The sequence below is a fragment of the Phaethon aethereus genome (genome assembly GCF_964289735.1).
Source record: "Phaethon aethereus genome assembly, chromosome: 18".
In the NCBI taxonomy this organism is placed as follows: Eukaryota; Metazoa; Chordata; class Aves; order Phaethontiformes; family Phaethontidae; genus Phaethon; species Phaethon aethereus.
In genome coordinates this window covers 3,959,435-3,981,736 of record NC_138594.1, presented here as the reverse complement: position 1 = coordinate 3,981,736, position 22,302 = coordinate 3,959,435, and the positions used below count along the sequence as shown (strand labels likewise).

Here is a 22,302-nt window from a genome sequence, read left to right as displayed (position 1 = left end):
CCTGTTCCTTACGGATATTTATGCTGGCAGCTACTACCTAAAGGACAGCTCAGCTCCTCGAAAAGTAGAAGCATGTGACAATTTTCTCTTTAGTAAAGCTGGTAAAATATGGGGTGTCAAACCAGGATGAATCCTCCCGGGCAGCGGTTGCATCCGCGCGGGCTCCTCTGCGGCATTTCGCTCCGGAGCGCTGGTGCCGAGGGTCCAACGTGCACCGTGAAGCCCACGCTCTCCCCGCCGGCTCCCTGGCTCTGGGGAGGGGCTTGGGTGGTTCGAACGTCGGATTCCGACTCTGGATGGACATTTCTGCGCTGCTGGAAAATGAGCCGCAGCTTCTGTTGGAGCGAGGCGGGATCTGCACTCGGGTTCTGGCCACGTAGAGGTGCGCGGTGCTGCGGCTGGCGCCGGGCTGAGGCTGGAGACGGGTCAGCTCTCCCATTAATAAGCTTTTCCGAGGCAGTGAAAGCCCAAGCTTGATCCTGATGGCAGATGTGGTGATGTATACGGGCAGTCCATTACCACACCAGCAGCACCTTCCAGGCACCTCTTACACGAGTGTCTGCTCCGGATGATGCGACTTGCGCCAGCGGATAACTGCAGACCAGCGAGAGCTCAAATGGCACCTCTTGCTCACCAAGACGTATGGGGCAATATCCAGTTTATACGGGCAGAGCTGGCCGTGTCCTGAGCCCCAGCCCTGCCAGCAACTCGCACGGGTAGCCGTACAAATAATTTATTTAACCTTGAGTCTTCTCCTTGTGGAAAATGGAGGAGTTTGGTCTCAAGCCAATACTGGTTTTGAGTTACAGGGAACCACAGGGGGGGTTTTGAATCGTGGGGTGGTGATGCCGTTGGTTATATCTTTATAATTCCCGTGGCAGGCGGCTAGAGCGGTGTCTGTGGGATAGGACGTGCTCCTGAACTGGGGTCCTTGGACTGCGGCTTCACTTTGGACAACAGACCCTGCCTGAGCTTAGCAGACACGTTCTTTTGGTCAGAAGAGCTAATTAAGAAAACAAGTAAGAAATGGCTCCTGGCAATCCCGCAAATCCTGTGATGCTGCTGAACTGATAACGGCCCCGGCGGGGTCCTCTCCTCCGCCTCCACCAGCCCTGCGCCCCGCTGGTTCCTGCCCCGACTGGGGGGGAGCCCGCGGTAAAAGCGCAAACCCTTCCGCGCGCCCCGAAGCCGTGGGTCCCGGGGAGCCGCTGAGGCCGTTTTGCACCAGCAAAGCCCCAGCGAGCCGCAGACGAGGCAGCGTGCGGCCGCAGGCGTGCGGAGAGGCAGGTAATTAGAGTCGTGACTGCATTTGCCCTGTTGATACGATGCGTTCGGCCGCTTCTCTCTGTGCCCTTAGACTCGTCCCTTCTCGGGAGAATTTTTTCACTCTGTTGCCGTCTCATCTGTGCCCAGCTGTGGGGGGTCTCCAGCAGTGAGCATATAGAAAATCTATTGATTCTGTTCCATAAGCCCCGTACAAAGGAAGGTAAGTGTCCCCCAGCCAATACCTCGCAGTCATTTCCTTTAGCTGTTGCTCACGTGCCCTAAATCACAGCTGTTGGTGAAAGAACAAGAGAAATGAGCTGGAGAAACCGTGGCCGAGCAGGTCTAATCCTGTCTACAACATCACCATTGCCCCGGTGTCGATGGAGGAGCTCGCGGGGGCCAGATGCTGGTGCATCTGTGAAGAAGGACCCTCCGTGACCAGGAGTTGCAGGAGAAGGAATAGCAAAGAGGTTTGGCAAGGGAGCAGGTACTTGTGGCTGATGAGCTGTGTTGGAAGCTCCTCTGCTGCGCCAAGGACCTTGGGCAACACTCACACTGGGGAGTTTGGCCGCCATAAATTACACAGCTGTTTTAAGAACCGTGGGATGATTATTACCGTTATTATTCCTATTTAACGATGCTGGAATGCAGGTGCTGAGTCTTTCTTGAAGAGCTCTGCTTGGCTCCCAGCAGCTTCCACCGTGAGCCGGGCTGTCCCGGGGGCGTTTCTCGGTCGTCAGATTTGGAAGGTCCCGCGCCGAGCGGCGTGCTTGAGGCTCGGCACGCTGTTGGCCTTCGCTAGCAGCTGCACGCCCGGAGAGATGAGGGATCCAAAGCTGCGTTCACATGGTGCGGTACCGAGCCCGAGGGCAGCGTCGGGCCTGAATGAACGAGATCTTTCCCCACGGAGCAATGAGCTGCGCTGCCTCCGGGACGGGGCGAGCCTGCGCGGCGCGCCAGCCCCCGCGCAGCGGTGTGGACAGGCGTGAGATGAAGGAGGTATAATTTTTTGAAAAAGCCATGGCTGGCCAATGTCTTAGGTAATAAATGCTATGAATTGAGGAATGCGGCCTTGTTATTGCCTGGCAGAGGGGAATTCATTCTGCACATTGGCTTCTCCGGAGTTTTCCACCCAGGCGTCGTTGACTTCTTACCACCACATAGGTATTTCTGTATTTCAGCAAAATTCCCCACTTCTAATCTGGATAGTCCTTGCTGGGTGGAGTGCAAAACCCACATTGTTAACTCCGGATAACGGTAATTAAAAGAAAATAAAATCAAAGGTGCTCAGAAAAGAAATGGAAAATTTTTCTGTGGAAGCCAAAAGATTATATTAAACTTCAGTGGTTTAATAAAACATTATGAAGTTTGGGAGCATATTTTCCCTGGGACTTAATCTGTTTATACATCTAAAAAAGTAAATAGAATATCACTTTACTTGACCACACAGAAAACCTGATATACGGGGGCTGCTCCGCTGTATATATTTCTTGGTGAGTTGCTTCCACCTCGGGTTTCAAGCAATGCATCGTGAGTTGGGTCCGTTCCTCTCCGACCAGGTCGGGCGAAAGCAGGAATTCATCAAATTCAGTGGCGAGACGCTGTGGACGTGGCAGGGCCAGCGGCGGCGAAGGGGAGAATGGTGGGAAGACCTGACTTCTCAGGGGGTTTTGCAGTCTAAAGCAAGGAGTATGACATTAAGCTAGCTGGAGAATCGTGAAGTGGAAGGTAAGAGGTCGTGGAAACGGTGCCAACGAGGCCACTGGGGAGTTCACAGCGGGCAGAGCCCCCCCGGCTGCCGTGGAGCGTGTTAGGTTTAGGGGACTGAAATCAGACACAAATGGGTAATTCTGTCTTTTCCCCTTTTTCATAAACCTGCCCGCTCTTTCAAGGTTGCTGCCGCCAGCAAAAAGAGAGCACAGCCTCTCAGTACCCGTAAACTTTATTAAATGTGTGCTTTTTCATTCTTAAATTAAATTAAAATCAGTCTGTTTCATACTGGAATAGCACCAAAGGGAGAAGGATGACAATATCACCAAGCAAAGGGGAGGGAGGAGAGAAAACCCAGAAACCCTTCTATACGAACAAGAATTTTTTTAATGGTTAACAAAATGGGCCATTTTTTTTTCCTAATCTGGAGACCTGACATTGTGTATGTGGGAGAACCGAGGAGGCTAATAACTTGCTAGTTAGTTAGTCAAAATACTTGGTGCAGGGTAGCCATGGCCAAATCATTGCTGGAAATTTAACTTTGTGGTGCAGCACCCCAAAGACCACCCCAAACACCACGTAGAGGAGCCTCACACACTGATCTCCGTGGCACATGGGTGTTTGTATTCCCTTTAACTGTGTAAATTACTGGGTGGCAGCATTTCCTTAGGAGTTGATTAAATTCCCCCGTCACAAAATCAGCCCCCCGTGGACATGGCAGCCCGGTCCTTGCCCTCCCAGAAATCACAGCGACGCGAATCGCAGCAGCAGCGGGGCCGGGTTTGGTCTTGCCAAGCTGTACTGGTACAGCAAAACCCAGTTCTCTGACATTTTCCAGGTGTGGCCAGTTGAAGGCTGGTGCAAAGAGCCTTCCCACAGTTTGGGTTTGGCTGGCAGCGGCCGCTGTGGTGGGCCAGAGGGAGGTCTCGCGTTCAGCCCTCTCTCTGAATTGGGCTCTACAAGCCTGCGCCAAAATACGTCCCCATCAGTGGAAAAAACCCTGATTTTTGCAGAACAAGTGCAATACTTGTGCTCAGCACCCCTGCACCACAGCTCATGGTGGTTTTGGTGGGGCTGGGCTGGGCAGGGTGCTGTGCGAACCCTCAGCAGACCCACTGCCTGTGACCCAGCGGCACCCCTGCAAATGGGGTGTGAAGGAGATGCGTCCGTCTGCCGAAAGATGAATTTGACGATTGACGTTGACAGGATGCTTTATAAAGGTGGTTGGGTTTTTTTGTCTTGAAAGAAATATTCTAAAATCTAAGCGTTGCGTGGCATATAAGCCTGAGCTTCATCAGTGCCTAATGGCACATTTGATTATTGAAAGAAGAAAAATTTTAATACACCTAATTAGTTTCTCATCATTAATGTATTGATTTTTCTGCCTTTTTTTTTTTTTTTTTAAATCAAACTCTGTAGGTCACTTCCCTTTTTATTTATAGCTACTTTTGCTTTCCCCTCCTAATACACACGCTCGGTACTGCAGGCCTAGGAGGGGTGCAGTTTCCAATAGTTTATTTCCAATTCTTCTTAGGTTAAAATAATCTAAACTTCATGGCTGGATTTTAAAATAAGCCTAAAGAATTTAGAGGCTTAAATGTTATTAGAGTTCAAAGCAATTTGATTGCGTGACCTCTTTTTAAAAGGCATTGTTCATACGTGGAGGGATTTTCAAAATTACTTATGGCTCAGATCAAAAAAAATCAATTACAGTCTCAGATCCCCAAATAGTTTTACTAGGTGTGTATCAAGGGATTCAAACCCTCAGAAATTAGTGGAAGTAAAACATTCAAGCATTTTTGGGAAAGTACGCCCATGTAGCCGAGTTCAGTGTGCTGGGAAGAGTTTTTTAAAGGCACGTATGATAGTTAGGCCTGTGTACACACCGAAGCTATACTGCTTTAAGGGCAGTGATTTGGTGGCAGTTGTAGAAACTCATTTGTATGAAGGTGCTTTATGTTTCTATACCTCGTTCAATATGGGAGGAACAATCTGTAGCACTATAAAGCTCCTTCATACTAGTCTGAATGTGACCGTATGAGAGACAATAGCGATAGAATTATATTGATTTTTTTAAATCATACTCTTAAGTGATATTTATACTTGTCAAAGGCATGTACAGATTAGCCCAACCTTAAGTCTCCTTGAAATACCAAAGAAACAGCATGCTTAAATCTTCTTTTCAGCTTGGAGAAGCTCAGACTTTGTGCCGCGGTAGTGCTGGCACTGCTTGGTTGTGCCCGTGAGCGGGTGACGCCGTGTCCTCCCTGCCAGCTCGGCTTTTGCGCTTGGATGGAAGAGCACGGCACGGGAGGGGTGGTGGCCATCGCCCATTCCTGCCCCAACAAGCCTTGCTGTTGGAAAGGTTTTCCCAATGATTAACGCCCATCCTTTTGGCTACACCTTAGGCCCATTCCCCCTTGATCTGGCCGGCATGGGCAGAGAGCAGATTGCTCCCCTCGTCTCCAGTGGGACTTTGGGGAGACCATTACCAAGAGCCCAACACTCTTCCAACTTCTACTGATTTGGGAGCTTTGAGCTCCAGCAAAGAGCTGCAGAGAAGCTGGGAGGGACCATGACCCCACGAAGCCAAAGCTTCCACTGTGTGATGAACCATCTCTGATTTTTCCATGTCATTTCTTGCACGAACATTGAGGGGCTGGAGGGAGGCAAGTAAGAGAAAGGGCTCTGTGGGGTCTGCGTGGTCCCTCACCTGCCCTTCTGCTGTAAGGTGTTTGCAGAAGCAATTATGTAAAATGTTTACCCAGATATGGCACAAGACATTGCCAAAAAGAGCCTTAAAATGGGACACGCTGGAACAAGAATGGTGGGAAGGGAGCGAGGGTGTCAGCAGAGGTAGCGAGGGTGGCACCGAGCCATGCCGTGCCAGGACAGACTGAGCATGGCCCGGCCGTGGTGCCACCAGCCCATCACCACTGCGCTACCAGCCGGGGCACGGAAACCCGAGCTCAGGTAGGGCTTTGGGATCGCAGTGGTGGGAGAAGGTCCTGGGGCCTCACAACACTAATGAAGTTGTTTTAATCGCCTTGGGAAATGGGCCTTGCATGAAAAACCGTGTGGGTTTGCGTCTTCCAGGGACAGGAAGGTCCCAGGACTTTGCACCCTCGGGAACGGAGGGAGGCAAGTAGGGATGAGGGATGGGTAGGAAGGAGGCGGCTCAGGGCAGCCAGGAGGGGATGTGGCTCAACACCTGCAGTGGAAATGAGTCCCTCTTGGGTTAAATTGGAATTCCAGATACAATTCTCTTTGGACCCCTTGAAATCTCTGCTCTGCTGTGATTTGATTAAGATCTTGGCCGGTGTGCAGGCAGCCACTGAGCTTGGTCCCCAGGCTTCTTCCTAACCAGATTACCAGCTGATCCCCCGCTTAGTTTGTTTTACCACATCAGGGCCTTTTTAAAGTCAGACTCGGGAGAGGGAGCATCATCGTGTTGTGTTTATGCAGCACCAAGCGATAATTAGGTGTGCCTATAGTCCAGAAAATGCTGAAGATAAAGAGCCAGCAGATAAATGAGCCCACAGTAATACAAGATCCTGCTTCACTAATAGATTTCTATCGCTGAGACATTTCTACCAGCCAAGTGATAAGGATCAAAGCAAAGAATTTAAAGCTCCTGGTTATTGCGAACAGGAGATTCATTTTGCCTGGCAACTTTTAAAGCCCTGCACAACCTGCTTCCCCCTTGGTTCTCCTTTAGGAAAGGACAAGAAAACTTCCATTGTCTTCTCCTCATTCTCTCCCCTTTCTGGGTGTGGGTTTTGTTCATTTTTTCTCAAACAACCCTTTCTCCACTGTTTTTCTTCTAAGACTGGCCCAACTTTAACCATTCTTCATTATGGCTTAAATATCATCCGCCAGACACTGTGAACTTGTTCCTGCATACGAGTGGTGGGATGGCGGGTCCCCCATCACCTTCAGGACAGGTGTACCATGAGCATCATCTCGGTGTGGACCTTCCTTGCCTGTCACCCAAATCCCTTCAGATGGGCCCCCCCGGGAAAAGTGCTTTGCCGTCAGCGTAGCGAAAGGGGTCCGCGTAGCTGGCAGTGGGGAACACCGGTGTAGAGCCAACTCCCGTCAATGAGGCCTTGTGACTACCTGGCAATTTTCGTCATAAGAGTCAAAAGAATAATTTGTTTTCTTTCACTTTTGGCTACCAAAATTGTTTTGTCTCAAAACAAAAGGCAGGATTATTGGTTTTGGCTTCTGTAAGGTGAAAAAGAAGTTTGGTTGATGAAAGGAACTTGATTTAGGGGGAGCAAAAGTCAAAAAATTGGATAAATTAAAAAAATTTCACCAAGGGTTTAATGCAATTTAAAAAAAAAAATCCCCTAAGGTGAGGTTTTGAAAGCCAAATTACGTATTAAGCCTCCTTTGTTTCATTGACAAAAGTGATGAGGTCTGGTCTATAATGGAATGGTATCTGCAAGCCAAAATCTGGCTGACCTTCCAGTAAGGCTCTGAGCTCCCCCAAGCACCCTTGTCCCTTCTGGAGGTGGACCTGAGGACATCTAAAAACTCTGCACCTGCATTTTGTTTTACAGAGGCAGCGCTAAACCTTGGGCCCATGGAAGGAAGCAGCCAAGCTGCAGGCGGTTCGATAGGACCAGGTTGCTGTTCACAGCCTCCTTTTCTGGACGGATACATCACCTCATCTCTGAGAGAAGAAAGAAGACAAAGCACTGTCAAAAGAAAAAAAAAATCAGAACAAATCATGTTTCAGCACAACTGTTATTTTTTTCCTGTATTTTCCCCCTCTACTGATATGTAAAAAAAAATATATTATATTATATTTTCCTTTTCTTAAATTATTTTTTTCAGCCTCAGTCCCAGCCGAAGTCCTGCCCCGTCATCTGGTAGAACTTCATGTTGAAGGGCCGGTAGAAGTCCCGCAGTCTCTGCACCACCTCCTGGTCTATGTCGGGGTGGGTCCTGCCTTTCGTCTTCCCCAGGCAGTGGGGTTTGCTGCTGCCTTCCGCCTTCTTCAGGCACGGGAACCCCTTGGTTTTGTTGAAGTAGAAGTGTTTGTCGGTGATGATCCTCTTGAGGCCCAGAAAGTCCTGGACCCTGCCCAGCTCCCCCGCGGGGTCGCTGATCAGCCTCTCCCCGCTGACGAAGAGGATCTGCCCGATGGGGAAGTAGAGGAGCCAGTTCTCCAGGTGCTTGGCGTAGATGCCGATCTGGATGGCGCTCCACGAGGTGTCGATCAGGCCTGTAGTCCTGTTTTTGAAGGTCAGGCTCTCAAAGGTGGGGATATCGGGCTTCTTGGAGAGCGTCTGGGTGTAGTCTGAGATGGCTCTGGTCACGGGGTCCCGCACCACCACGATGAGCTTTGTGCCCTTGGACATGGAGGAGATGCGGGCTGGGGCCTCCTTGGTGACGAAGTAGCTGGGGGTCTTCTCCATGGTGATCTGCCCCTCCAGGGTCCTGGGCATGAGGTCCCTGGGAGAGGGGGAGAGAGGGAGACGTTAGTGCCGAATGCCCCGGGGCAGGGTGGGGGGAGCTGCGCGCAGGCAGCGCTGGGGGGACGTGCCGGTGCCGAGGGCAGGGTGCTCCCGAGCCTCGCCGTTTTGTGCCTGTTCAAGGTCTCTAAGGGGCTTCTTGAGGGGGACCCCACTCCCCTTCTTGCAAGGCCGCTGTAAGGACAGAGCACGTCCCTACGATCCTGTTGTCCTATCCCTTTAAATTCCGCCCTGCCCATGCTGGGGTTTCCTGCACATCGGCTTCAATTCCCTGGAATAACAGTGAATTTCTGGGGTAACAACACTCCCTTCCTGCAGGGCGCACGGGATTTTCAAGGGCCGGGATGTAAGAGACTATCTTTTGGTATTTTCAAGGTGGCAGCAAGCTGATGTCACACAAAAATGTGCGATACCAGCCCCCTGACCTCAGCGATTTCCTTCTTCCACCCAAAGAAATCCTACACGCCGGCTGCTTTGGGAAGCTCTCCCAGCCGGCAGCGGGAAGGGGCTCGGGGCTCGGGCCAGCGCCCATCCCGCTTCGTGGTCCCCTTGGGAGGCCAAAGCCGTCTGGGCCGGGCGCTGGCTGTGACCTGCTGGAGGATCGCAGGATTTGGCCTCGGGATAACGGAGCTCCTCTGCGGTAAACACGGCGAGCCAGGAAGGCGCAGGAGCCGTACGAGCAGCCGTTCGTCTCCTCCTCCTGGGCGCTCCCAGCTCCCCCCCGTGCCCCCCCTTGCTTGCCACACCACAGCCCATCCCCTCGCATTGGCATCGCCCCGTATTACACCCCCGGACGGGAGCCAGCGTCCGCAAAACACCAACGATTCGCACCGTCGTCACTCGGTTCCTTCCAGGCGCGCGGCAGAGTCTTCCTCCCCGCCGCTTGGTCTCCTTCCAACGCTCCGCTCCTTCCCGAGGGGATGGGAGACGGACGGGAGGTGGCTGCCGCGCCGGCGACGCTCGCCGGCGAGTTCTTGTGGCAACTGCGGCCCCGGGTCCCCAGGAGCAGGGACCCGCATCCCCCCCGTGCCCTGACCCCCCGACTTTGACCCCGCCGCGGTCGCAACACCCTCGTGCCGTGACGAACCGCTCCCTGCCTGCGTTACGGTGACCGCCTTGCAGCAGCAACATCTGGTTTGCAAACCTGTGCAATATGCCGGCAAAATTAAACTCATCTATCAAAAAAGCAACAATGAAAAGCCAACAACAGCTAAAAATACCAATAACAACCCAACCCCAGGCTGAGTCGTTATGTTACAAATGAGGCAGCGAGGACTGACCCTTCCTAAAGCAATTTTTTTTATTTGCAGCCACATTACGAAGAGGCTGAGCAAAGAGAAGGTCCTAGAGAAGCCAAATCTTTGCCGGTCTCTGCTGAGGGTTTCTGTTTGAGGGAAACTCCATGAATTTGGGACATTCTGGCTGGAGAAGAAAGGAGCTGAGGGGTATGAGAGAGCTCTCATGCATCCTGAAGGATGTGAAGGCATAAAGGCAGTCGCTGCTGTCACTACGGATGGGGACGGGTTCAAAACCCCCACCAGGATGTCCCTTGCCGAGCAGACGCACAATTCTACGGTGGGATTTGCCGTCACCTGATGCTGCAAAGGCCGAAAGCGTAAATGATTCAGAAACAGACCGGCCAAATTCAGGGTGGATGAAACGAGTTGGCGGCAACGAAATGTGAGAGGCCCAGAGCCACTTCAGCCACTTCCATAGGGAGCCCCCAGCCCCAGTTGCCCTCGGCTGGGAGGAGGTAACAGGAGAAGGAGCCCTGCAGACCACCAGCCCCCGTACACTCTTCTGTGGCTGAACCGGCCACGGGGCGAGGGCAGCAGGAAGGCGAGCTGACTGCCGTCTGTGTTTTGGTAAGCGCTGAAACCTCCGCTGCGTCTCCCCGAGGAGCGGCTGAAGCCCCTTCGCGGCGAGGCTGCCGCAGAAAAGCTTCCTCCGGTGCGCAGGAATGAGCGCGCACCGCTGCTGCCCGGGCTGGCGGGCAGGGACGCGCCAGCAGCCCCGGGGAACGCGCTACCACAGCTTTTGGGAGATTAATTAATTACAAAGGGCATCTTTCATGGACGTAAACAGTTGCCTGGAGGCCTCCCTGGACTAATGGCATCTGGGTTTTATTGCAGAAGAGCCACTTGAAAAGACAAGAACCACAAAAATGTTTTTGGCAAGAGCAGCCACCAGCGGGCCCTGCCAGAATAAATGGATTCTGTTATTTTAATTTTAGTAGAGCTTGGGGCTTTATTTAATTACTTAATAGAGGAGGAAGACTTTCCTCAAAGGGAGCATTTCGGCTGCGCATGCATATTCATATCTGGCCTCTTCCAGGTCTGTACTTTCTTCCCAGCAGGGGTGTCCGAGGCGGACGTTCCCGTGCCCGGCCAAAGTCCCCAGAGGTAGCTCGCGGGGCTGCTGCTCACGGGGGCTGCGGCCCCTTCCCCACCCCAGTGGGCTTGGCGGGGCTTCACTTTGGTAACGCAAGGGTTTGGATTTGTCCTCTCTCGGAGCGGCTGCGGCAAACCCTCCAGCACCCGGCCGGGGTGGGAGAGGCGCAGCTGCGGGGTCGGCTGCCTCGGGGGGCTGGGCTGGGGGTGATGCTGGGCCAGGGCTGAGGTGGTTACCGGTCCCAGTGACGCACGTGGTGCTGCTCTGGGATTTCCTGAGGCACGCTGGTGTGCCAGCCCTCGACATCGGCACTTTGGTGCGAGGGCCACGTTAGGACGTCCCGGTAATAGTCTCCCAACCCTCAGACACTCCTGGTGTGGGAACTGATCATGTTTATTATGGCTTTTATATCTCTTTATGGACGGTATAATGACGCCGTTAAAAATCTTGACATTAAGTTCCCCAGGGCAAGCGGGGTGTTGGCTCGACCTCCATCCTGGAGACCAGAGTCCACAGAGATGCCACCTGAACTCGAGTCCCTGTTCTCAGCAGGAGCACAACTCGGAAAGAAAGCCTCACTTCATCTCAAGAAACCCGAATAGCGGATCAGGCTCCCTCTTTACAAGACTGAGCACCCAAGGGTTGTGCTTCTGGAAATTCAGCTTGGAGGGAAGGATGCCACGATACGTGTTGTCGGCGTTTGCCACCAGCCTGTGCTGGGTACCTGCCTTGGCTCCATCGGGGGATGCAAAAGGGGTTAAAACAGCTGGTTTGCCTCATCCGGCACGTGCTGCTGTCCCACTAACTCTAAGCAGCAAGAAAAACTGTGGATTAGCGGGAAAACAAGTATTGCTTGTTCCAGAAATGAGGTTTTGGGAGGCGACAGCCTGTTTCACGTAGGAGGAGCAGCCCCGTGCTGCTGTTTCCCACAGAGGTGGGAGCAGCTTTTGGGTCACTGGACGCAGAAGACTCGAGGTGAGCTTGGCTGTCTGAAGTCCATCTGCTGCTTTGCTCCCAGCTGGACCAAGCCGTGTCCTGCTCAGGACCTCCCGGGCTCCTGAGCAGCATGCAAGGCATTAAAAGCTGCTGTGGGTGGACTTGCTGCAAACCTTTCCCACATAAATCTAGTCCAGATCTCTCCCGAAGGGAGGCTGAAGTCGGCTGATAAGGGCAGCTCTTCACCAGGCCTCACGCCATCACAACCCAGCGCGATAAATAAAGCTGCTGTGATTACAGCTACCAGCCCCACGTGCTCTCAGTAAAACCTGCCCCGACCACGCGCTCAGGGCAGGACTCAGCTCTGGTTTCAACCAGTCCTAGGAGTTTTTTTAAATAATCAGCCTGTCAGAGCCCGGCTATCCAGGCTGGCCGGATTGAAATGATCATCCAGAACAAGGTTTGCCAGACGAGTGGCGTAGAGGGGAACGATGCTGTCATCCCCCAGCGGGGTCAGCCCTGCCCTGTGTCGCGGCAGGGCCTCAGCTGCAGGGTCTCGCACACCCTTCCCCATCCGAGGGCACGGCTGGGTCTACCTCGAGCTCCCCTGCAGCAGAAAAGTGGGTTTGTGCACTGCTTGAAACGGCAACTGCAATTGCTTACGTGAGGAGGAGGAGGAGGAGGATGCAGATGACGGGTTTGGACCGGCACTGGGGTTTGTAGCTTGCAGCAATGCAGCTCCTCGGTGCCGGAGCAGGGAATAGCCCTGGGAGAAAGACCAGTCCCTGCCCGCCCAGCGCTGGCGCGCTGACCCCAGTGCAGCGGGGCGGTCCCGGCTTCGCCCAGCGCCGGAGGTCGAGCAGAGCGCGTCCGCACGCACGGCACAGGTAGAGCCTGAAGGGCGCAAACCCACCAACGACCAAGTCCCGCGCCGTAGCAAAACCCGCAGCCAGGACCTCCGCGCGGCAGGGGCGGCGCGGGCACAGCGCTCGCCTCCCCGCAGCGCGCCGCGGCGCTGGCTTAGCGCTCTCCCCGCCGAGGGAGGCAGCGGAGGAGGAGCGGCCGCTGCACAGCCCCTTCTCCGGCGCGCCGACGTTCACCCTCCTCTTTGGCCGCGTTCCTGCTGGGCTGGCCGCAGCCTGGAAGGGCACGGGCACGCAGGCTGGGAACTATTTGCCGGATAAAGGATGGGAACGACGCAGAAACGTGAAGCTGGAGTCCAGCCTGTTTACACAGAGCTGGGCTTTCCCACAGGTCCAAGGTCAGGACGGCGCGGGCGACTTTAGCTGTCCGGACCTTCCCATTACACAGCCTGCGAGTTGCAGCGGCGTTACGAGACACAGCAGAAGCAGAAGGGCAGGTTTACCCCTGCCCTGCACCCCAAGACACCTTCCCCGGACAGCCTGGGCTGGGGGCACCTTACTCCAGCCTCCAGGTGCCTTTTCCATCTTTGCCGCTAGCCTGAGCTACTGGTCGAAGCAGTGGGATACAGGCAGAGGAATGGCAGGGAAGGAAACCCCCACCAGCAGATATCACAGCATGGAAGGAGACTCCCTGTTTCCATGGCTGGAAAGGAGCTGCCAGTGAACGCGGTAACTAACGCCTTCGAGCACGCTCCAAAGGAGAAACCTGCCCTCCGTTCCTTTTTGCCCTGCTCAGCTTAAACCAGCTGCAGCCTGGTTTTGCTCCAGATTCAGTGGCCAGGGTTTGGCTGGGGTCTGGAGCACCCCAGCCCGCAGCGGCGGTGGGAAAGGAAGTCTCTCACGGTGGCACGTGTTGTTTTTAAGGAAGCGCCACCGACGAGGTCATCGCAGGAAAAACCGTATCAAAGAAACGCAGCTCTTTCTGAACAAGCCCAACGGCTCTGCAATCCGCTATGGGACCTGGAATCCCACGGAAGAGCCTTTCCGGCAAGGAAGGGCCAAATCTGCTCCCAGAAATGTAACACGGGGTCACGGGGAGGATCACAGAATCACAGAATCATTAAGGTTGGAAAAGACCTCTGAGATCATCAAGTCCAACCATCAACCCGACACCACCATGCCCACTAAACCACATCCCGAAGCGCCACATCCACACGTTTTTTGAACATTACCACCCACCAGCAAACACCTGCACCACGAAGTGGCAGCGTGGTTAAAAATGAAATCGCCTTGTTCATGCAAAATTATCTGGTTTTTGTGTACAGGAGGAAGAAGAGGAGGAGGAGGAGAAAAAATACATGCCTTTCACCTCTGGGAGCCAGTGGTGCCCAAGGCTTTGAGGGAAACCCCCCTCCATCAACCACCCGAAAAACCAGGCAGCAACCGAGACGGGCGCTGGCGCTCTCGTGCCCTGTAGTCCCACGGGACGGCATTCCCTGCCTCTCCCTCACCTGCTGCCTTCTGCGTGCCGGGTGTTACGTGACTGGTGGGATGGGGGATGCTACCGCAGGGCTAGGAGAGCAGAGGGAACATTAACTGGCCGATGGGGGCTTGTTTCACCTCCCACCTCTCTACAGAAATGCTGCCAGAATTTCTGTCTCCAGGACGGGGCACGAGTGTGGATATAACACAGCTGGCAGTCTCGGGGGGAACGCGGAGCCTTCTCGAGCATGAAGCTCTCGAACCAGGAGGATGGGGAAACCGAGGCACAGCAAGCAGTGCGGCTTGATGCGGCCTCACGCCCCTGGAGCAGCGTGCATTGCCCCCTCTGCTGCTGCGGCCACCAGCAAGCTGTCTCCCCCCGCTCCCATTTCGCTTTTGCTTCCAAATCATTCTAAGCAGTGACTCTGCAACAGAAATTTATTAAAAAAATCTCACAAGCGGTTGCCTTTCCCCCACCCGCGAGCCCACACTCCCAGAAGGGCCATTACAGTGTGTACAGGAGATGACTGAAAAGAAAGATGCTCCGGCAAGAGTGATAACTTGATGTAACCAGTAGCGTGTATGTATATATATAAATTAAAAAATGCTGCCTAGAGATGAATGTGTCCCTCCTATGAGGCCGATGTCTCAGCCCAGGGGCTGTGCTGCCCTGGCAGCTCTAGCAAGGTTCTAAATTTGCTTTGATGAGCTGTGAGGGCACGTTGGGAGTTAGCTGAGCCTCCTTTTGCCTTCCTTTAGATGTCAGGTGAAATCAATAAATGGAAAGATGCATTTCAGGAAACTGATAAAAATTTAAAGAAAACCTCTAAGAAAAGCTGTGGGACTGAGGAAGCTGAAAGGAGAGTGGCAAAAGATCAAGAGAGGTCTGGAAGGAAAAAAGAAAATCACTCATTGCGTTGCTGGATGCAAGATCAAGTCCAACTGACATTAATATCAAAAGGACACCCTTGCCATTGGTTTTAACGGAGGATGGAATGGGCTGAGGTTGGAGCAAAATAAGAGGCAGGAATAGCCCTGGGAGGGGGCAAACAAGACTGTGGGTCCCTCCCATCCCTACCCAACCTGCTGCCAAGGCGTTTTCTCTGGGTAAAGATAACACTCGGTAAAAATCTAGATGTTATTGGGGGGACCTGCAACGCAACCGCCATCTCCCAGAGGATGCCTGCACCCTCACGAAGCAACCGCGATGGAATCGGGGGCCTTGGGTTCTCCTCCGGCTCTGCTCTTCTGTCCCCACGGAGCCGTTGCAGACCGTGCAGAACGAGTGGATCATCCGCTGGGATAATCGTGGTTCTGTTCCCTTGGCCGTGGCTGGAAAGATGTCGGAGTCCCCAGGACTCAAGAGGTTTGAAAGTCAAAGCCCACATGAAAACAGGACCTTGTTGCACTGGTCAAGCTGTGCTGGAGCGGAAGGGCGGTTCTCAAAGCACACGGGGCGTACCGTCACTTTTACGCATTTATAAAACACCCCAAGCCCCAGACCCGGCGGCAGGAGCCCGGGCTGCAGGGACGGGCACTGCCGGGCGCTGCGGGCACAGCGCCGGCCACGGGCATCGCCGCGTGCCCGAGCGTGGCACCCCGCCAACACGCCACCTTCCCGAATGACGCGCCCTCGCAGAGGCAGGGCCTCTTCTCCCTCCCCCCCGAATCAGCCCGCTCTGCGCTTGATGCCGGCACGGAGTCAGCGGCGGCGGGAGCGCCCGAGCTCGTCCTGACGGCGGATGCCGGCGTTTATTTGAGCACGTCTCAGTATTTATGTATCTCATTACATCTGGAGTCCCAGGCAAATCCATCTGGGAAATGAGGAATCGTTTTTCATTTGGGAGCTAGGCTGGAAATATGATAAAATCACTGTGGGCTTGATTTGCTCCCTTGTAGGAATGAGCTGGGGCTGTAGGGATTTGGCAAAGGGCTCATGCCCGACACTTGGAGCCCTGACCGCTGCCAGGGTTAGGCTCTCGCTGGGGAAGGTACGTGGTGCTGGAGAGGCCACTGAATCACAGAATCACAGAATCATTAAGGTTGGAAAAGACCGTTAAGGTCCTCAAGTCCAACCGTCAACCCAACGCCACCATGCCCCCTAAACCATGTCCTGAAGCGCCACGTCTACACGTTTTTTGAACACTTCCAGAGATGGTGACTCCACCACCTCCCTGGGCAGCCTGTGCCAATGCCTGACCACCCTCTCCATAAAGAAATTTTTCCTAATATCCAATCTAAACCTCCCCTGGTGCAACTTGAGGCCATTTCCTCCTGTTCTATCGCTGGTTACTTGGGAGAAGAGACCAACACCCACCTCACCATAACCCCCTTTCAGGTAGTTGCAGAGAGCGATGAGGGCTCCCCTCAGCCTCCTTTTCTCCAGACTGAACACCCCCAGTTCCCTCAGCCGCTCCTCGTAAGACTTGTGCTCCAGACCCCTCACCAGCTTCGTTGTCCTTCTCTGGACACGCTCCAGTACCTCAACGTCCTTCTTGTAGTGAGGGGCCCAACACTGAACACAGGATTCGAGGTGCGGCCTCACCAGTGCCCAGTACAGGGGCACGATCCCTGCCCTGCTCCTGCTGGCCACACTAGTGCTGATACAGGCCAGGACGCTGTTGCCCTTCTTGGCCACCTGGGCACACTGCCGGCTCATGTTCAGCCGGCTGTCGACCAGCACCCCCAGGTCCTTTTCCCCAGGCAGCTCTCCAGCCACTCCTGCCCGAGCTGGTACCGTTGCATGGGGAAACTCCGAGATGTAAAAAGACGGGATCAAAGAACGCGTGTGGCCACTGCCGGAGGTGATGAGCGCTGGGTCCAGGGCTGGTGAGGAAGAGCAGGGTTTGTGCTCCCCTGTGCATGGCTTACCCCAAAACTGCACACTCACTAAAGCTGCTGGTCATGCCTTGGTTAGGCCTGGTTAAAGAGCAGGCTGGTGGCCAGGCCAAGAGGGAACCACTTGCAGGACTCCTCGGTGGCAGAGGTGGCTGATGGACCCATCCCCAAGCCCAGCAGAGAAAGCTCCTTTAGATGGCACCTGGTGATGTCTCCGCTCCTGTACAAAGGATGGAGATGTGATAAAGGGGTCTACAGCCAAGGGCTCTGGAGCTCTTCATCTGCTTCTGGTAGGCAGATGCTGGGATTTGCCAGCAACGCCGCCAGGCAGGACCCAGCACCCTTCCAGACGGATGCAGCAATGCGCCACGATAACTCGGCTTTTTAGCCATGGGAAAGAAAACAACTACAAAACGCCCCTTTTCCAAGCCCCAGCCGGTCAGTCCAGAGGAAGCGGCGGTGCCACCCATGATTGCCTCAGCTCCGGTGAGTTTCTTGTTCTAGCAAAGAAAATCAATGGCTTGCACGGCTAATGGCATCAGAGAGTTTCTGCTTGTCGATAGCACTTAGGTCCTGGTGGTCTCCGGGAGATGCCCAGATGTGCTTCCGAGCAGAGCGGATCTTCGGGAGCTTCTCGGCACGGTTCCTTCTCCCAGACCAGTCACGGGACGCCGGGACCGTGGCATCACCTCTCGCCGCCAGCACGGCCTTCGCTGGGAGCCAGGAGGCCGCCGGCGCCCGCCTGAGCACAGGGCTCCCCGCTTCCTTGCTGCCCTCCCAGCAGCAGCTCTGCCCGTCAATAATTAATCAGAGCAATTAGGCGGAGGGCTTGCACGCCGTAATTAGCTCTGATCAATGCAATCTCCCTTCCGGGGCAGCGCGGCAGAAGCCAAGCGCAGAAAGCGCAGCGGGGGGACGGCGCTGTTGAGCCGAGACCCCCACGCGGCCCCTCCTCGTGCTCCAGTGCTCCTCTGCCCTGTCCAAACGCCCCGTCACTCCCAGGCCGGGGAAGCCGACGTGGAATTACGGGCGTGCCTGCTCGTACGGGTGGCTCTCGGGGGCAGAGTGAACCCCTTCTCTGGGGGACGCTGCCGCTTCCCGGCTGGTCGCCTCGGTCTGGGGTCCGCAGGGCGCAGCCACCGCGCCCTTGGCCGGGGGTTGTTCCTGCTCTTCCTGAGCAAGGTCCCGAGATCCGGAAGGAGCGACTTCCTGCGGCGGTATCGGCAACGGCCCGTGCAAACAAGCCACCTTCTCCGCGGCGTTTCTTCGATGGGTTTCCCAGCCCCTCGGGAAGGAAAAGGCTTCCGGGCTGTGACCTCGGCGCGGGGTGACACAGGTTACCGCCCCCGCGGACGCGGCGCTGGGAGCTTCGTGTCCCAGTCCCAGTTTTGGAGGCAGCAAGATTCCTGGAGTGCTTTTTCGTCAACGCTGGCGGCAGGGAGCAGAGCTGCCCGCGGCGCTCGGCACGCAGCCGAGGTGGGAGTTAGGGGGGTCTCCTGAGAACCCCCAAGAGCCCAGCGCAGCCCCTCGGTTGGGCTCGCAGATGCCTTTGCCAGGATGCCCGTGCGATGGGCACGGCACGGATGCCCGGAGGGATCCCATGAACCCAGTACTCACCCAAAGGAGCAGGTTTGCTGAAAAACGCGTGCCTGTTCACCCACTGCACGGCTGTGCCATGGGGAGGGAGATCACGACCTCATCCCATCCCACGGAGGGATGCAGAAGAGTCGCAGCCTTCACAGGGACTGGCATGGCCTTCAGCCTGGACCTCACCCTCCTCAAGTCTGATGTTAAAATACCCACTTCTGCGACCTGCGTCGCAGCTCTCAATGGTCTTTTTTTGTTCCTATTAAAGGTGTGCCTGTATGGGCTGACCTTCACTCCTGGCTACTACGTGAACAGAGCAGGAGATGGCACGTGCTCTGAAAAGCTCATGGAGTAAAGGGAAAAGACTGAGAGAGGAGAAAAAACACGCGGGTCACTTAAACGTCAAGCCCGTTCTTCTTCCCTAAGGGCACCCCTGAAGTCTTACATGTGTACATCCCCCCAAACATCCTTCCAGGCACTGCTGGTGGCCTTGGAGGGACCAGACCTGCACCGTCCCCCACCTCGACCCAGGGGAACCCCCTTGATGGGCTGAGTCCCAGGGCAGAGTGGTTTATACGGGGGAGAACATGGAAAAACCTCAACCCTCAAACCAGTAACTGTCTCATGCCTCTCTCACTCAAGGACCTTCAAGACCACACAGTTCAGCCCTGACTAAGCAAATCACCTTAAAGAGGAAGGTGAAAGAACTGTTTATTATTAGAAATGTCTCCCTCTCTAGGACTCATTTTTTGATAAATTAGCTTCAGCTTCATTACTTCATGATATATTTCCCTTGACATTTAATTATACTTACTCCAAACACATTAGGCCAATCAGTCTGAACAGCTTCTTATTAATATGCAAATTTCTCCTTTGAAAAGCCACGAATCTGTGAAAATTCTCTTTAGGCTCCAATTAGGCCCATTCGGGAAGTTGGGAACCCCCTGAAACGCTCTCCTGGTCCGAGGGTGGAGGGGACCGGTGGGGCTGGGGGGCCCAGACCCACAGACACAACCCCAGTGCCTGGTTTTGGGGTGGGAGAAGGGGATGCTGCCATCCACTAAAGCACCTTCCCAGGCCTGAAGCCACTAATATGGGAGGTTGAATCCTGCAGACCAACATGGTGCTGGCAGCTCATCCCCATCCCAGCTCTTCTCTGCGGGAGCTGATGTTTCTCCTCTCCACCAGCCCTGGAGAACAGGCTGATCCTCTGCTGAGGACCACAAACCCTTCTTGCCGCAGGGGAGCTTCACGTGGGAGCTGCAGAAGATGCAGTGAAATCTCCGCTCGATTTTTAGCAGAACAAACAGGAATCCAGTTGCCCCGGTGCCATGGGCAAACGAGACGTGATTTGCATTAGGCAAAGAAATTGAACCACACAATTAACCATCTGCCCTGGAACAGATTTAGGCTTCGCTTTAAAGCGTCACTTCCAGCCTCCCTCTGCTCTCGCATCCGTCTGAACACCGCAGGATTTTCTAGTCGGAAACCAACGGGGAATAAATTCATTGAATCATTCCTATAAGTAACTGGGGAGAAGCATCAGCGTAGGTACAACAGCCCCGGTGGCCTTCGGCCTCCCGGACGCGTTTCTCGCGGGTTACGCAAATGGGCAAACCGCAAAACTGCTTCAAACCCTTCCAGAGCCTCCGGCTCCCACCGAAAGCCTTTACTTGCTAAAACGAGATGATTTCCTGGGAGCTGCTGTGTGCCACAGCACCTTCTCGAGCAAAAGTTACCCATTTCATCTTATTTCAAAGGAGGTTGTAGTTTTTTTAAAAACACGATTTGGTATAATTTTTTTATTCCCTACAGTTAGACATTAAGATCGGAAATACATCGCAATCAGTGTACTATATAAATAGTCCAATTTTGGAAAACAGCTCTCATGAGCAATAAAGAAAGCCAATTTACTATGCACTATAATAAAAATATCTTTTTTAGCATATATATCAAACCAAAGTGAACAGATAAAAAAAAATAAACTCAACCCCCCCCCCCCCGGTTTTTGCCTGAGAGCGCAGGCAGCCCGCCCTGGGGAAGGGCTCGCCTGCCCTATGTAAATATATACAAGAGCAAATCCGTTAAAAATTGTAGCCACCACTTTGTTTTCTAAAGGTCCCAGTTTATCCTTCGGCAGAAGAAGGAGGGCTGGGGAGAGGTCGGTGAGAAACACAATCCTTTCCTGTATAAACAGTATAGCCTCCGCTGACTTTAAGTGCGTCGTACGGTGTATATTTTATGTGTGTATATAGAGAGAGGAAGAGAGATTTTTCTAGCCAGCTAGAGACATAAAGTGATCTTATATCATCTAAAACCAACAATCTTACTTGGACTTCTGGCAGTTTTCCTTGCAGTCATCCCTGCCACCCCCCTGCCCCTTCCCCCACGGGCTGCCGGTGTGCGCTGCCGTCTGCCCCCATTATTTTTCACAAAGGCATATAAATCACTGTGGAAACTCTTATTATCTTATTTTCCCTCTGCTTCCCTCTTGTCTGTTTTGAGAAAAATTAATGCATTTGTCTCCAGAAAAATGTGCAGTCTCTATAATTCAGTTTTAAAACAAGCACAACTAGCAAATGGATAGACCTCGGTTAGGAGCCTCATTCTTCATGCGAGTAATTGAACCCTTCCCTTCGATTTTTCCTTTGGGTGTTAAAGACAACTGATGCCTTCCTGGAATTTGCTGAGGTCTCAGAAAGGTGGAAAGACAGACAGACAGACTGACAGAAAGAAAAAGCAGAGGAGAGAAAGAAAGAGAAAGACAAAGGAAAAGAAAGAAGAAAAAGAGGAAAAGAACAAAGAAAGACGAGAGAGAAAAGAGAAGGAAGGAAGAAGGAAAGAAGGAAAAAGGAAGAAACGGAGAAAGAGAGGAAGGCAGAAGGAAAGAAGGACGGTCTGAAGCACATCTCACAGCAGCGGCTGTCCCTGCAGAGGGACCTTTGGGGACCTCCCAGGCGAGCGTCCAGGCTGGGGTCTTCCCAAAAGCCGGCGGTGCTTTGGTCTGGAAGGCTCCTCGCCGCCCCGGCCGGTGGGGAAAGCCGCCCCCAGCGCGCAGCCCCGTGCCGCACCCGGCCCCGCGCCCCCGGCTCCGCCGCCGCAAACCTGGGCGCCGAGAGCCCCGCCGTGTCCTGCGAGCGCCCGAGCCCCGCGCGCGGCGGCGGGCAGCACCCGCGGTTAACGCCAGCGGTTTCATCCCGCTGCCTCTCGCTGCCGCCGAGGGCACCCACCCCTGCGTGGGAACGCAAACCGCCGCCGGGCTCCGGACAGCGTGTTTCCCCAAACCACAAAAATCACAGCCGGCTTTAAAATAACCCCCGTCCCCCGTGCTGCGGGGCTCCCGCGCGGAGCCAGTCTCCCCGCGAGAGCAGTACGTACAACACGGGCTCCCGGACAAAGCGGTGCACCCCCCGCCGCAGCCCCCCGCCCGCGTCCTGCTCTCTTATCAGCGCCGAGGCCGATTCACCGCTCACGCAGGGGAGGCCAAGAATAATTCCAGAAAAGCCACAATCAAGTGAGCGCTCAGGCCAGCAAAGTCTGTTGTTCCTTTGTCTCTCACTGTATTATCTCTGTCCCCTGGGAGCGACATTATTGCCTGCAATATATAATGGGATTTGCTTGTTTTCCATGCCTGCCTCGTTCTTCTCCGGCACAAACACACCCGCACCTTCAGCCGTGCAGACTCGCGGCAACGCACGCGTTCTTCCCGTGAAAGAAGAGGAGGTTGGGAGAGGAGCTCGGGCAGG

General features: G+C 54.2%; 1 protein-coding gene across 1 annotated transcript in view; it reads right to left on the bottom strand.

The window, feature by feature from the left end:
- Positions 1-7,820: 7,820 nt before the first annotated feature.
- Positions 7,821-22,302, bottom strand: part of HS3ST3A1 (heparan sulfate-glucosamine 3-sulfotransferase 3A1) — a gene marked incomplete at its 3' end in the record, with an annotated part of 34,168 nt that continues 19,686 nt past the window's right edge. The window contains exon 2 of the mRNA XM_082008227.1: positions 7,821-8,439. Coding sequence (XP_081864353.1) covers positions 7,821-8,439 — 619 coding nt within the window. The remainder of the gene's footprint in view (positions 8,440-22,302) is intronic.